The following is a 16,593-nucleotide window of genomic DNA, read 5'->3' as shown; positions in this document are numbered from 1 at the left end:
GCAAGTTAAAACTCTACTATGCAAAGCCAAACCCATTTATCAAAAACACCAAGGAACGCTGCTGGCTTCGCTGAGCCTGAGCTCATCTAAGAGGGATTGATGCAAAGTGGAAAAGTGTTCTGTGGTCTGACGAGTCCACATTTCAAATTATATTTGGAAACTGTGGACGTGGTGTCCTCCAGAACAAAGATGAAAATAACCATCTGGATTGTTATTGGCGCAAAGTTCAAAAGCCAGCATCTGTGATGGTATGGGGGTGTATTAGTGATAAATAAATGATAAATGGGTTGTACTTGTATAGCGCTTTTCTACCTTCAAGGTACTCAAAGCGCTTTGACATTACTTCCACATTTACCCATTCACACACACATTCACACAATGATGGAGGGAGCTGCCATGCAAGGCGCCAACCAGCAACCATCAGGAGCAAGGGTGAAGTGTCTTGCTCAGGACACAACGGACGTGACGAGGTTGGTACTAGGTGCGATTTGAACCAGGGACCCTCGGGTTGCGCACGGCCACTCTTCCACTGCGCCACGCCGTCCCAAGGCATGGGTAACTTACACATCTGTGAAGGCACCATTAATGCTGAATGGTCCATACAGGTTTTGAAGCAACATATGTTGCCATCCACTCCTCTCTGAGCTGCAACCTTATCGTGGTAGAGGAGTTTGCGTGTCCCAATGATCCTAGGAGCTATGTTGTCCGGGGGCATAAAGCCCCCTGGTAGGGTCTCCCAAGGCAAACAGGTTCTAGGTGAGGGATCAGACAAAGAGCAGCTCGAAGACCTTTATGAAGATGATAAACCATGGACCCAGATTTCCCTCGCCCGGACGCGGGTCACCGGGGCCCCCCTCTGGAGCCAGGCCCGGAGGTGGGGCACGATGGCGAGCGCCTGGTGGCCGGGCCTGTACCCATGGGGCCCGGCCGGGCACAGCCCGAAGAGGCAACGTGGGTCACCCCTCCAATGGGCTCACCACCCATAGCAGGGGCCATAAAGGTCGGGTGCATTGTGAGCTGGGCGACAGCCGAAGGCAGGGCACTTGGCGGTCCGATCCTCGGCTACAGAAGCTAGCTCTTGGGACGTGGAACGTCACGTCACTGGGGGGGAAAGAGCCTGAGCTAGTACGCGAAGTCGAGAAATTCCGGCTGGATACAGTCGGACTCACTTCGACGCACAGCAAGGGCTCTGGAACCACTTCTCTCGAGAGGGATTGGACCCTCTTCCACTCTGGCGTTGCCGGCAGTGAGAGGCGACGGGCTGGGGTGGCAATTCTTGTTTCCCCCCGGCTCAAAGCCTGTACGTTGGAGTTCAACCCGGTGGACGAAAGGGTAGCCTCCCTCCGCCTTCGGGTGGGGGGACGGGTCCTGACTGTTGTTTGTGCTTATGCACCAAACAGCAGTTCAGAGTACCCACCCTTTTTGGGAACACTCGAGGGAGTACTGGAAAGTGCTCCCCCGGGTGATTCCCTTGTCCTACTGGGAGACTTCAACGCTCACGTTGGCAACGACAGTGAAACCTGGAGAGGCGTGATTGGGAAGAATGGCCGCCCGGATCTGAACCCGAGTGGTGTTTTGTTATTGGACTTTTGTGCTCGTCACAGTTTGTCGATAACAAACACCATGTTCAAACATAAGGGTGTCCATATGTGCACTTGGCACCAGGACACCCTAGGCCGCAGTTCCATGATCGACTTTGTAGTTGTGTCATCGGATTTGCGGCCTCATGTTTTGGACACTCGGGTGAAGAGAGGGGCGGAGCTTTCTACCGATCACCACCTGGTGGTGAGTTGGCTGCGATGGTGGGGGAGGATGCCGGACAGACCTGGGAGGCCCAAACGCATTGTGAGGGTCTGCTGGGAACGTCTGGCAGAGTCTCCTGTCAGACAAAGTTTCAATTCCCACCTCCGGAAGAACTTTGAACATGTCACGAGGGAGGTGCTGGACATTGAGTCCGAGTGGACCATGTTCCGCACCTCTATTGTCGAGGCGGCAGATCGGAGCTGTGGCCGCAAGGTAGTTGGTGCCTGTCGGGGCGGCAATCCTAAAACCCCTTGGTGGACACCAGCGGTGAGGGATGCCGTCAAGCTGAAGAAGGAGTCCTATCGGGTCCTTTTGGCTCATAGGACTCCGGAGGCAGTGGACAGGTACCGACAGGCCAAGCGGTGTGCAGCTTCAGCGGTCGCGGAGGCAAAAACTCGGACATGGGAAGAGTTCGGGGAAGCCATGGAAAACGACTTTCGGACGGCTTCGAAGCGATTCTGGACCACCGTCCGCCGCCTCAGGAAGGGGAAGCAGTGCACTATCAACACCGTGTATGGTGCGGATGGTGTTCTGCTGACCTCGACTGCGGATGTTGTGGATAGGTGGAAGGAATACTTCGAAGACCTCCTCAATCCCACCAACACGTCTTCCTATGAGGAAGCAGTGCCTGGGGAATCTGTGGTGGACTCTCCTATTTCTGGGGCTGAGGTCGCTGAGGTAGTTAAAAAGCTCCTCGGTGGCAAGGCCCCAGGGGTGGATGAGATCCGCCCGGAGTTCCTTAAGGCTCTGGATGCTGTGGGGCTGTCTTGGTTGACAAGACTTTGCAGCATCGCGTGGACATCGGGGGCGGTACCACTGGATTGGCAGACCGGGGTGGTGGTTCCTCTCTTTAAGAAGGGGGACCGGAGGGTGTGTTCCAACTATCGTGGGATCACACTCCTCAGCCTTCCCGGTAAGGTTTATTCAGGTGTACTGGAGAGGAGGCTACGTCGGTTAGTCGAACCTCGGATTCAAGAGGAACAGTGTGGTTTTCGTCCTGGTCGCGGAACTGTGGACCAGCTCTATACTCTCGGCAGGGTTCTTGAGGGTGCATGGGAGTTTGCCCAACCAGTCTATATGTGCTTTGTGGACTTGGAGAAGGCATTCGACCGTGTCCCTCGGGAACTCCTGTGGGGAGTGCTCAGAGAGTATGGGGTATCGGACTGTCTTATTGTGGCGGTCCGTTCCCTGTACGATCAGTGCCAGAGCTTGGTTCGCATTGCCGGCAGTAAGTCGAACACATTTCCAGTGAGGGTTGGACTCCGCCAAGGCTGTCCTTTGTCACCGATTCTGTTCATAACTTTTATGGACAGAATTTCTAGGCGCAGTCAAGGCGTTGAGGGGTTCCGGTTTGGTAACCGCAGGATTAGGTCTCTGCTTTTTGCAGATGATGTGGTCCTGATGGCTTCATCTGACCGGGATCTTCAGCTCTCGCTGGATCGGTTCGCAGCCGAGTGTGAAGCGACCGGAATGAGAATCAGCACCTCCAAGTCCGAGTCCATGGTTCTCGCCCGGAAAAGGGTGGAGTGCCATCTCCGGGTTGGGGAGGAGACCCTGCCCCAAGTGGAGGAGTTCAAGTACCTAGGAGTCTTGTTCACGAGTGAGGGAAGAGTGGATCGTGAGATCGACAGGCGGATCGGTGCGGCGTCTTCAGTAATGCGGACGTTGTACCGATCCGTTGTGGTGAAGAAGGAGCTGAGCCGGAAGGCAAAGCTCTCAATTTACCGGTCGATCTACGTTCCCATCCTCACCTATGGTCATGAGCTTTGGGTCATGACCGAAAGGATAAGATCACGGGTACAAGCGGCCGAAATGAGTTTCCTCCGCCGTGTGGCGGGGCTCTCCCTTAGAGATAGGGTGAGAAGCTCTGCCATCCGGGAGGAACTCAAAGTAAAGCCGCTGCTCCTCCACATCGAGAGGAGCCAGATGAGGTGGTTCGGGCATCTGGTCAGGATGCCACCCGAACGCCTCCCTAGGGAGGTGTTTAGGGCACGTCCAACTGGTAGGAGGCCACGGGGAAGACCCAGGACACGTTGGGAAGACTATGTCTCCCGGCTGGCCTGGGAACGCCTCGGGATCCCCCGGGAAGAGCTAGACGAAGTGGCTGGGGAGAGGGAAGTCTGGGTTTCCCCGCGACCCGACCTCGGATAAGCGGAAGATGATGGATGGATGGATGGATGGATGTTGTCATCCAAGCAACTTTATCATGGACGCCCCTGCTCATTTCAGCAAGACAATGCCAAGCCACGTGTTACAACAGCGTGGTTTCGTAGTAAGAGTGTGGGTACTTTCTTGGCCCGCCTGCAGTCTAGACCTGTCTCCCATCGAAAATGTGTGGCGCATTATGAAGCGTAAAATACGACAGCAGAGACCCCGGACTGTTGAACGACTGAAGCTCCACATAAAACAAGAATGAGAAAGAATTACACTTTCAAAGCTTCAACAATTAGTTTCTTCAGTTCCCAAACGTTTATTGAGTGTTGTTAAAAGAAAAGGTGATGTAACACATTGGTGAACATGCCTTTCCCAACTACTTTGGCATGTTGCAAAAAAAAACAAATTTTAAAAGTTTGAACATCAAATATCTTGTGTTCGTAGTGCATTCAACTGAATATGGGTTGAAAAGGATTTGCAAATCATTGTATTCCGTTTATACTTACATCTAACACAATTTCCCAACTTATATGGAAACATGGTTTGTACTATGAGTGGACGTGTTGCGTGTGATCTACTAACAGTGCGTGTGCAATTGAAATGTGGTGCAATCTTTACCATACATCTAAAAGTCTAGAATCTGTAACACCTTTTTTGAATCACAATCTAGAACAAAAAACAGTTTACACTGACAATTATATGCGCGAGGCTGTGGCTCACATCACCACCACATTTGTGCATCCCTAACACAAGAGAATGCACAGTGAAAGATGTATTTTCATGTGGGAAATACTGTATGCTATAGTGATACATTTCCTAAATTTAAAAAAACTAACTACAGTAAAAAACAAATGGCAGCAGACAACAAAACGCATCAATTGAATTAATTTTAATTTGCCCCATAAGTTCTCCAACAGCTACAAAATTATTAAAGGAAATTGCTGAGTAGACAAGACTTTGTTCTGACCGTCCACTAAAATGTTGACACACACGTAGGATGGAGGATTCTTGTCTTTCCTACGACTGTCTGTGCAGCTCGAGCAGAACACATTTTAATTAGCCCCATAAGTCATTAAACAGCTATACAATTATCAAAAGGAAATTGCTGAATAGACGAGACATTGTTTATTTCTGACCGTCCACCAAAATGTTGACGCACACACGTAGGATGGAGGATTGTCGTCTTTCCAACGTCTGTTTGTGCAGCTCGAGCAATGATCCTGCAGCCATGTGCGGAAACTATCAGTTGGCACATCTTTCTGACATGTGCTAAGTAAAACGCAAAATTGCAGTAAGTGTTGATAAATCACTAAGTGCGTGCGAAATAATCATATTTGCATTTTTCCTCCCAAATGTTGTGGCCGTTTTGAAATAATCATATTTGCATTTTTCCTCCCAAATGTTGTGGCCGTTTTGATGATCAGCATATATTTTGCAGATTATAGGAGACAGAGACGGAAATTGGACTGCGCACATTATTCTGCGCACTTAACAGACGCAATCCACTTAGCCCGCTTAACGTGTGCAGACAGGTTTACACGTTTTAGTACACACAGACCTTTAGTAAAACAGGCCCTATATATATTATATGTTCTCTTTCTCTGCGATGAGGTGGCGACTTGTCCAGGGTGTACACCGCCTTCTGCTCGATTGTAGCTGAGATAGGCACCAGCGCCCCCCGCAACCCCAAAGGGAATAAGCGGTAGAAAATTGATGGGTGGATGTTCTCTTTCTGCTTTTGTTCAATTATCTATTTTCATGGAAAGAGTTTCCCAAATAATTTAAATCCTTTTTTTAGGGGTGTCCCAATCCAATATCGGATAGCGGTCTGATATTAGTGAGAAAAACAAGTTTAGGATGATATCGGCTTGCACATAAAATATATAATCTCCAATACAAGCAGTCTTGCAGCGTGTTTACTTGTGCAAAGCTGGACAACCATCCATCCATTTTCTACCGCTTATTCCCTTTTGGGGTTGCGGGGGGCGCTGGCGCCTATCTCAGCTACAATTGGGGGGAAGGCAGTGTACAACCTGGACAAGTCGCCACCTCATCACAGGGCCAACACAGATAGAAAGACAACATTCACTCTCACATTCACACACTAGGGCCAATTCAGTGTTGCCAATCAACCTATCCCCAGGTGTATGTCTTTGGAAGTGGGAGGAAGCCGCAGTACTCGGAGGGAACCCACGCTTTCACGGGGAGAACATGCAAACTCCACACAGAAAGATCCCGAGCCTGGGATTGAACCCGGGACTGCAAGAACCATCATATTGTGAGGCAGACGCACCAGTTAACATCTAAATGTCCTTCAAAAAGCACACAAGGATGTTTTTTTCTTGTATTTTAGTTACTGTATTTTTCGGATTATAAATCGCTCCGGAGTATACGTCGCACCGGCTGAAAATGCATAATAAAGGAAAAAAACATATACACGTCGCACTGGAGTATGAATCGCATTTTTGGGGGAAATGTTTTTGATAAAATCCAACACCAAGAATAAACATTTGAAAGGCAGGCAATTTAAAATAAGTAAAGAATAGAGAACAACAGGATGAATAAGTGTAAGCTATATGACGCATAAATAACCAACGGAGAAGGTGCCCGGTATGTTAACGTAACATTATGGTAAGAGTCATTCAAATAACTATAACATATAGAACATGCTATACGTTTACCAAACAATCTGTCACTCCTAATCGATAAATCCGATGAAATCTTCTTCCTCAATGTCGCTTCTAAAAAACTCTGCCAACTCCAAAGGTATGCGCCGCTTCTTGTCGTTTTCTGCTGCATATTTCACTACGTCCAGCTTGTAATCTGCAGTACATGATTTCCTTTTTGGGGCCATTTTTGATCAGACGTTCTCAGTTTTTATAAGTTACCGCCAACGATGAAACGATCCATTTTAAAAGCTACGGCAGTAGCATATAGTAGTTAGCATTCCATGACCCACAATGCACTTTTGCCATGACCCTCCCCCACCAAATTCTTATTGGTTGACGTGTGTGTGAAGATTGCTGACGTTTTCTTCGTTTCTTCCGCGAATGAGATAAATAATATTATTTGATATTTTACGGTGATGTGTTAATAATTACACACATAAGTCGCTCCGGAGTATATGTCGCACCCCCGGCCAAACTATGAAAAAAACTGACTTATAGTCTGAAAAATACTGTTAAGTTATTTAGGTAAACATGGTATATTATAAGCTACTAGGAGCTAGTAGCTACACAACAGCTCAGCACACAAGCTAGACATTTCGAACAAGTGTTAATTGTGCTATATTGCAGTCTAAAACAGCACATTTGTCAATATGAACAAATCTCAAATAATTATAGTTGTAAACTACTTACACATGCAAAGTCTCCAAAGCAGGAGCGTATTAGAAAATGTTCTGTTACAAACGTCCCTCAACTTGCTTTGTCATGACTTTTAACTTCATTATTCATTGTGACAACAAGGTATCGCCAAAAAAAGAACTAAATTCCACTCCACTTTAGCCTAAAGACAGCATAATCCCATTCCAGACATTTAATGATAAATATGTTAGCCATGGTAGGTATGAAAAACACTAAGCGATAAGTGTTTTTCATACCTACTATTTGTCCCCGATTGATTAATTTTACTTGATGAAACCTTTTTCAAACATTCCACATTGCAAAATAATAAACTTGTGTATGATTCCTTCTGATGTTTTATCCGATCAGTATAAGTATTGGGAAATAATCAGGGCTCCAAGATTAGTGTCCCATTGGAAGTTTAAAAAAAAGCTGTATCGGGACACCCCTACTGTTTGTATACGTTATTTTCTCTTTAAACTTTAACTTGACCTGTTGTTTGGTCTTTGTTTGGATCAGCACATGAGTTTTCTGCAGCTCGTCCATCTGCCTGCGGGCCTGCAAGTTCTCCTGCTGTAACTGGAGGCGTTCCTCGCTGATTTTGACACAGTCCTTTTGGGCTGCAGCCAAACAACCTTGCAGCCGCTGCACTTCCTCCTGGCTGCGGGACAATTCCTCATTGTATCTGTGAATCCAAGTATCCGTACATGAGTGAATTGCTGGATACAATATCAGACAGTGGTACCTCGGTTTTCGTATGCATCGCTTTTCAATCTTTATATACCGTCTCAGTTATCGTATGACCTAACATTGGGCGTAAAAAACTAGTCCGTTTGCCCACGTATTGTTCTACGGAATGCGGATCACGCCATCAGTGTGTGAATGTGGAAATAGTGTCAAAGCACTTAGAGTACCTTGAAGGTAGAAAAGCGCTATACAAACATAACCCATTTACCATTTAGTTTTTGGTGGAAACAGAGGGGGATATTTCATTTACCAGGGTAAATGGGAAAGTTCTTGTAAAAGTTCCTGTGGTGAAAAAGGGCCTATTATTTATTGTTAAAAAAAAATTCAGTTTGAGTACGATTCAGTCTGACCTTTTGTAGCAGATTACCTAGGAAAACCAAGGTACCACAGTACAGTGCATGTATCAGAACATGCAACAACTGAGGTATTCAGGATGCTCATAGATGTATGAATGATTAAAACAGCGAAGTCAAACAACCGGCCCACGGGCCGGCTCAGGCACACAAACAGGTTCAATCCGGCCCGCGAGATAAGTTTGCTAAGTGTAAAATTGAACAGGATTTTTAAATTAAATAAACTACTGTTCTAAAAGTGTCCACTAGATGTCTCGATAGCAATTCTGTTAGGCTAGCAAATAGTTTATACCGGGGCGAGCAAGTATAATAAGCAAGAGGTACACGGTAAAGCGACCAACATAAAACAAACAGGAGTAAAATAAAAATTGGTAACTACACTTAAAATGCATGAGACAATGCACATTGATATAGTTCTGTGAAAATAATTGTCTTCTGTGCACATTTAAAGAAAGTTAACAGTGTGTGATTTACTGCAATACTGTCAGTGCACAGCTTTTATTTTTTCTATTGATACACAGTGATGCCGAGAAGGCAGTGAATAGCAGAACTTGAATAGTTTCTACCTCAGTTTGTATGGTTTCTTGAGTTAGCACAGGATTACCGTACTATGTGGAAAGGAAAAATGGGTTAGTTGAAACATCCAGGAGTTTACATTTATGCTCTATGTAGTTTTTTGTTCAATCTTAGGTGGGCTGTGGCAAAGTTTAATTGATTTGTAGATACACTGAGATTACGTCTAAATTCATTGTGTTCTCCATAGTGTTTTTGAAACTGCATTTTTTTTCCTCAGAATTGTCAACTCACCTAAAGTGTTTTGTCTTTTGAATTATTTGGGGTATGTAAATTTTCAGAATGTGTCTGTTCTATTTTGGGCCAAAGTAAAACAAAGAAAACAATCTGAAGTTGCTGTAGTTGTATTTTTAAGTTATTATGCCTCGATTTTACCCGTCCGGCCCACGTGGGAATAGTTTTTCCTGTGCGGCCCCTCAACTAACATTAGTTTGACACCCCTGGATTAAAAAGAAGAAAAACCAAGCAGTAATAAGTATTCCACCTACTCAGTTTCTATCTTTTTGAGTTTGCTTTGGGTGCTTTGCAAAGTGGTGTTCATTTCTTCCTTCATCCTCTCCGCATTTAAAAATCTCTGATGAAGAGCATTGAGTTGTCCTAACTCTTGCTCTTCCCTGCCTTTGGTCACCTGAAACAACCACAAAAAGTTGTGCATGTGCATGTGTTAGGACACAAAAAATACTTTCCAACCAAGTTTGGATGCATATTTCAATCAATTCTCAAAAATACCTTTTGCAGTTCCTCTTCTAAAGCTCTTCTTTCTCGCTTGAATCTTTCTATCTGTGACTGCTTGTCGGCAGATTCCTGCAGACAGGACCACCTCTTAGATCGAGGTAGGCATTCGACAAAAACTAAAAAACATTATTTCAAGAGTGAATTTGATTTGTAGTAGGAATCTGCTTAGTAGGTTTAAATCCTACCAGTTGCAACATAGACATCTCCTCAGCCATTCTTTGCATTTCAGTGTTGCACAGCTCACGTATTTGAGTCACCTGTTGAATAAGTGATAGAGTTCTGTTTGTGCAGCAACCTTACTTGTAACTTGTCTTCTAACAACTGTTTTTGTGAGTTGTCAGCAATACCAGGCCATAAAACAACAACTAAAATAAATAAACAAGAGATGTATGTGGAGTAAGACAACCTGAATAGCCCAGTCGCATTTGTTTCCAAGCCTTGACAACTTAAAGTATATTTTAAAGGAGCCACATGCAATAATTTACATGTCAAATCATCATTAAATGGCCCTGATATGTCAAAAGGCATTAATAAATATTATTTGTGAATACATTTATAACTGATAACAGTAGTTTAGCCGGGATATGCTCATTTAAAAACTAGATTTACAGCCCGAAATATTGTTATTGTTTTCATTTAGATGTCCCTCCCTCTACCATTTGACCAATTACAAAGTCTGTGAGTGTGTCACATCCAGGTTGCCAGTTAAGCACCGCCACCTCCACCTGGCTACTGCCACTGGTAAAGTTACTAAACATGTCAGACCTTAGTAAATCTAAAAGGCCTCGTTCCATTCTCAACTTATTCATGATAAAGCCAGGAACAAAACAAGGATTTGTATCGGGGATGACTTTGAAAGATGGAGACGATTGAAGGCGTGGAGGATTTTTTCACCTGACGCCAAACTTCCTAATGTATGGCATGTATGTTTTCTTACTACTTGTAATAAATGGAAATGGACATTTCGTATGCAAACTATATTGTCCAATACAATCCATGATCTTGTCTAACAAAGCTAGTATGTTCGTGCAACGAATGCTTATCATGCTCGCCCGGTCAATGACGCATCGACACATAGGGGGAAATATTTGCCTGTATGTCGATGTGTCATCCAACCGACAGGGCAAAATATATTTTTGACAAATAAAACCTATGTGGATATGGGTAGTGTCAGTGCCTATTTCGTTCTCAGTATGCTGATGCGCTGAGTAAATGGATAACAATATTAGCATGATTGTCGTGGCAATGTGAAATGTATGGCGAGAACTAAATCACGTGATAAAATAATTCCTCATTCGTGTTTGCATATTGTGGACCACAGGTACCAAGTCATATGGCAATCTGAAACAGTAGCCTATAGGCATACCTTGGTAAATGTCTAGTCTTTAGTTTTGGGCGTACATTAGGCTGCTAAGCATGCGCTACTTATTTTCACCAGTATAGCCATTGCTAGCGTTGGTTGTAGTTCGTTTTAGTTTTTTGATAGCGCTGACAATAACCATGTGATTGCCATTTGTTGTGATATTGTACGCAGGCATGACATACTTATATTTGAAAATAGCCTAATTTATGTGTAAAATGTGTTGGTTAGAGATTTGTTATTGACAAAACGCTTGTCTATTCAGCTATTATGGTCCGAGCACCTCAGGCAGTGGAAGTTAGAAGTTTGTTGGAGTAGCCCAATCCATCGAGCTGGATATGGCTGCGTATTTGGCAACCTCAGTCAGGGAGAGGGGGAGGGGACTACAAAATCTTGACCGTGATTGTAGTACCATTTCTGGCCAGATTATTACATATGGCTCCTTTAAATTGGACAATGAAGAGTTGCTTCATTCCTCATATTAGGATGTGTAGTTCTTGCACTAGAAGCAATCAGAAATTATTAACCTCTTTCTGAGAGCAGAGAGCAGCATCTTGGATCAATTGTTGGAACGTCCTCCTTGTCTTCTCAAGCTCCTCCACCAACTGTTTTGCTCTTAAGTGAGCCTGAATGAAAAGCATAAAAGGTCAGGCAGATACTTTATGTCATGAAGATGGGACTTTTTCAGAACCCTACAAAGCCAAATGTGATATTATCCAACAGTTTAATAATACCATTTCTAAACCAGCTATTGCCAGGAATTTAGGGATTTCATCATATACAGTCTGCAATATCATCAAAAGATTCAGAGAATCTGTAGAAATAACTGCACGTAGGCGGCAAGGCCTGTGACCTTTGATCCCTCAAGCGATACTGCATCAAAAACAGACATCAACGTGTACCGGATATCACCACATGGGCTCAGGAACGCTTCAGAAAACCACTGTCAGTAACTATAGTTGGTCGCTACATCTGTAACTGCAAGTTGAAACTCTGCTATGCAAAGCCTAAGCCATTTATCAGAAACACCCAGAAAAGCTTCGCTGGGCCCGAGCTCATCTGAAATGGACTGATGCAAAGTGGAAAAGTTTTCTGTGGTTTGACAAGTCCACATTTCAAATTGTTTTTGGAAACTGTGGACGTAGTGTCCTTCGGACCAAAGAGGAAAAGAACCATCCGGATTGTTATAGGCGCAAAGTTCAAAAGCCAGCATCTGTGATGGTATGGGGGTGTATTAGTGCCAAAGGCATGGGTAACTTAAACATCTGTGGAGGCACCATAAATGCTGAAAGGGAGATACAGTTTTTGGAGCAACATAACTCTTAAAAAGATTGACAGATACTCGATGCAATATGACGACAGGAAGTGAATTTGCGTGATGTCACATAAACCGGATTTGACGCACCTAAAGTTTTTACAGAGTAAAACAGTATAATATAAACATATTTAAACACTCAACTGACACAATTAAGTCAAAGTCAGCTTAATTGTCATTTCTTCATGTGCTAGGCATAGAGCGCAAAGAATCAAAATTCCGTTTCTCACTGATCCATGCATAGATAAGAAAAGACGATATGAGACACAAATTGTAAAGTGCACACGCACAACATAATATATCTAACTACTATGGTAGCAATTAAAAAAATGATAATAATGTAATGATAATAATAAAGAAATACTATATTATTATTATTATTTTTACAAGTATTAAAAGAAAATATACCGTATTTTTCGGACTATAAGTCGCAGTTTTTTTCGTAGTTAGGCCAAGGGGTGCGATACATACTCAGGAGCGACCTATGTGTGAAATTATTAACACATAAAGACACAGAAAATGTCAGCAATCGTCACATGTATGGGCGGTTTAGCTCGGTTGGTAGAGTGGTCGTGCCAGCAACTTGATGGTTGCAGGTTCGCTTCCCGCTTCCGCCATCCTAATCTCTGCCGTTGTGTCCTTGGGCAAGACACTTTACCCACCTGCTCCCAGTGCCACCCACACTGGTTTGAATGTAACATAGATATTGGGTTTCACTTTGTACAGCGCTTTGAGTCACTAGAGAAAAAGCGCTATATAAATATAATTCACTTCACTTCACTTCACATACACGTCAACCAATAAGAATTCGGCGGGAGAGGATCATGGCAGAAGTGCATTGTGGGTCATGGGATGCTAACTGCTATCCCATGACATGAGTAGCATATAGCATAGCATATATGCTATATGCTACTGCCGTAGCTATTAAAATGGATCATCGTTGGAGGCAACTTATAAAAACTGAAAAGGGCTGAACAAAAATGGCACCGAAAGGGAAATCATGTACTGCAGATTACATGCTGGACGTAGTGAATAATGAATGCAGCAGAAAACGACAAGCGGAAGCGGCGCATACCTTTGGAGTTGTTAGAGTAGTTTAGAAGCGACATCGAGGAAAAAGATTTAATCGGATTTATCGATTAGGAGTGACAGATTGTTTGGTAAACGTATAGCATGTTCTATATGTTATAGTTATTTGAATGACTCTTACCATAATATGTTACGTTCACTTACCAGGCACGCTCTCAGTTCGTTATTTATGCGTCATATAACGTACACTTATTCACCCTGTTGTTCACTATTCTTTATTTATTTTAAATTGCCTTTCAAATGTCTATTCTTGGTGTTGGATTTTATCAAATAAATTTCCCCCGAAAATGCGACTTATACTCCAGTGCGACATAAATATATGTTTTTTTCGTTCTTTATTATGCATTTTCGGCCGGTGCCATATATACTCTGGAGCGACTTATAATCGGAAAAATACAGTACATCTTCAAAAATATGCATGGGGTTTTTTAGTGCAAAAGACAGGTAATATCAGCAGATGCGTGCAATTTGCAAAGTAATTTCTGTGGGTCATACGGGTGGATTCAGGGTGTCTCTAGGGGAGGGCAGATTTTTTTTTTTGTTTTTTATATCTTTTTGTCTCCCCGGTGGGTCGGGCTGAGGATGGAAAGGGGAGAGAGTTCAGCAGCCTCACAGCCTGGTGGACAAAGCTGTTGGTGAGTCAGGTGATGCGGGAGCGAAGGCTCCTGTCAGAGGGCAGGAGGCTGAACAGTTTGTGTGTGGGATTGCTTGGATCAATCACTATTGTTACAGATTTTTGGGCGAGGCGGGTGGTGTACAAGTCCTTGATGGATGGGAGTTGAGTGCCAATGATTTTCCCGGCTACATTCAATGTGCGCTGCAGGGCTTTTCTGTTGTTTTCAGTGCAGCCCCCACCCCACATGCAGCTGGAAAGGATGCTCTCAATGGTACCTCTGTAGAATGTCGTCAGGATGGAAGGTCGAGCACTTGCCCGCTTAAGTTTGCGCAGACAGTCGAGGCGCTGCTGGGCATTCTTTGCCAGTGATGTGTTGTTGGTGGTCTAAGACTAGTCCTCACTGATGTGCACCCCCAGGAATTTGATGCTGCTCACTCTCTCCACAGCAGCACCATCAATGGATAGTGGTGGGTGTGACCTTTCTGGAAGGTGACAACAATCTCTTTTGTCTTGTTGACATTCAGCAGGAGGTTATTGTTCCAGCACCACGTGGTCAGAAAGTCCACCTGTTTTCATTAGTGTGTCTTGTCCTCGGTGATGAGACCCACCAGGGTCGTGTCTTTCAGAAATGTTGAGGTTATTGGAGCTTTAAGTTTATGTGCAGTAGTGCGTCAGTAGGGGTAAGCGCAGAGGACTGAACAAACATCCTTGTGGGGCCCCTGTACTCAGGGTGATGGTGATGGGGGTGTTGTTACCAACATGTACTGTTTGTGGCCTCTGACTGAGGAAGTCAAGCAGCAAGTTGCAGAGTGAGGTGCTGAAGCCCAGCTTGTCCGGTTTGCAGTTGAGTTGTTGTGGTATTATGGCATTGAATGCTGAACTGAAGTCCATGAACAGCATTCTCACATATGAGTCTTTCTTATGCAGGTGGGAGAGGTCTGGGTGGAGGGCAGAGCAAATTGCCTCCTCTGTTGATCATTTGGCCCTGTATGCAAACTGGAAGGGGTCCAAGGTGAAGGGGAGAATGGATTTGATTTGTGACATGACGAGCCGTTCAAAGGATAAAAACAACAACAATGAAGATTGAGAAGATTTACAGTGAATAAGCAGTGGGGAATATGTGTGTTTTGAGTCTTGATTTAAAGAGGGATATTGAGTCTACAGAAGGTTTGGTGGTATAGAGTTGTAAAAATGAGAGGCTGAGCGGCTGAAAACTTGGGTACCCATGGTGGACAGTTTATATAAGGGGACCGTGAGACCGATGGATGAAGAGGATCTTAGGGAACTTGAGTGTGCGGCAACATGGAGCAGGTCAGAGAGTTGTGACAGAGAAGGGTTATGGATAGCATTATATTATAGAAGTGAGGAGAATTATTTTAAATTGGATACGGTGTTTGATGGGTAGCCAGTGGAATTCTTGCAGAACAGGGGTGATGTGCTGAATTGAAGGAGTTCTGGTGATTGCAGAGTTCTGGAGAAGATGAAGTTTGTGGAGTGACTTGTGAGGGAGACCACACAGGAGTGAGTTGCAGTAGTCCAGGCGAGAGGTGACAAGGCTGTGGACCAGTATGGCAGCAGTATGTGGGGTTAGGGATGGGCGAAGTCGATCAATGTTGCGTAGATGAAAGTAAGCAGACCCAAGAACAGAGCCCCGGGGCACACCAGAGGAAACGGGAGACGGATGCGATTTGAATCAACACAGTTAAACAATACGATCTGAACCAGTGAGGTGTGTTTGTGATGCCTATACTGTGCAATCTATGAAGGAGGACGGTGTGTGAAATGGTATCAAAGGCTGAAGTGAGATCTAAAAGGTGAGAAGACCAGAATAAGATGCCAGGAGGAGATCATTTGTGATTTTTACAAGTGCTGTTTCAGTGCTGTGCAGGGGGCGGAAACCAGACTGGAATTGTTCATATAGGTTATTTAACTGTAGGTGGGAGTGAAGTTGGGAGGAGACAGTTTTTTCAAAGATTTTTTCAAATGAATGGTAGATTTGAACTGCGATGAGGTGGCGACTTGTCCAGGGTGTACGCCGCCTTCCGCTCGATTGTAGCTGAGATAGACACTAGCTCCCCAGCGACCACAAAGGGAATAAGCGGTAGAAAATGGATAGATGGATGGCAGATTTAAAATTATTTGGATCAGAGCCTGTTTTTATTTTTCAAAATTGGTGATATGGCTGCTGTTTTGAAAGCTGAGGGAACAATTCCAGTGGTGAGAGAAGAATGGATATTCATGATGAGGTGGATCAGTGAGGAAAAACAGTTTAAAGCAGGATGGGGATGATGACTTCGACACAGGTATGATGGTGGCGGCTTTGAAGCACCATGGAATAATGGTTTGCTTCAAGGGGGTGTTAACGATGTCACAGACATCTTTCAGTACCTCTGCGCAGTCCTTCAGCACACTACTGGGATGTTGGGATGTTGTCTAGGCCTACGGGTTCCGGGCTGCTATAGCTGGAGAGTGTCCTCTTCACACTGGCGGCAGATAGGCACAGA

The 16,593-nt window shown here is 44.5% G+C and overlaps 1 protein-coding gene across 1 annotated transcript in view; it reads right to left on the bottom strand.

Moving 5' to 3' along the window:
* Positions 1-16,593, bottom strand: part of LOC133560383 (sodium channel and clathrin linker 1-like) — a 50,218-nt gene that overhangs the window by 3,014 nt on the left and 30,611 nt on the right. The window contains exons 8-12 of the mRNA XM_061912884.1: positions 11,597-11,695; positions 9,895-9,966; positions 9,704-9,778; positions 9,463-9,602; positions 7,794-7,986 (exon numbers count right to left, since the gene is read on the bottom strand). Coding sequence (XP_061768868.1) covers positions 7,794-7,986; positions 9,463-9,602; positions 9,704-9,778; positions 9,895-9,966; positions 11,597-11,695 — 579 coding nt within the window. The remainder of the gene's footprint in view (positions 1-7,793; positions 7,987-9,462; positions 9,603-9,703; positions 9,779-9,894; positions 9,967-11,596; positions 11,696-16,593) is intronic.

The sequence above is a fragment of the Nerophis ophidion genome, linkage group LG01, assembly GCF_033978795.1.
Source record: "Nerophis ophidion isolate RoL-2023_Sa linkage group LG01, RoL_Noph_v1.0, whole genome shotgun sequence".
In the NCBI taxonomy this organism is placed as follows: Eukaryota; Metazoa; Chordata; class Actinopteri; order Syngnathiformes; family Syngnathidae; genus Nerophis; species Nerophis ophidion.
Note: the sequence above shows the minus strand (reverse complement) of the source record. Positions and strands in the feature narration are given on the sequence as shown.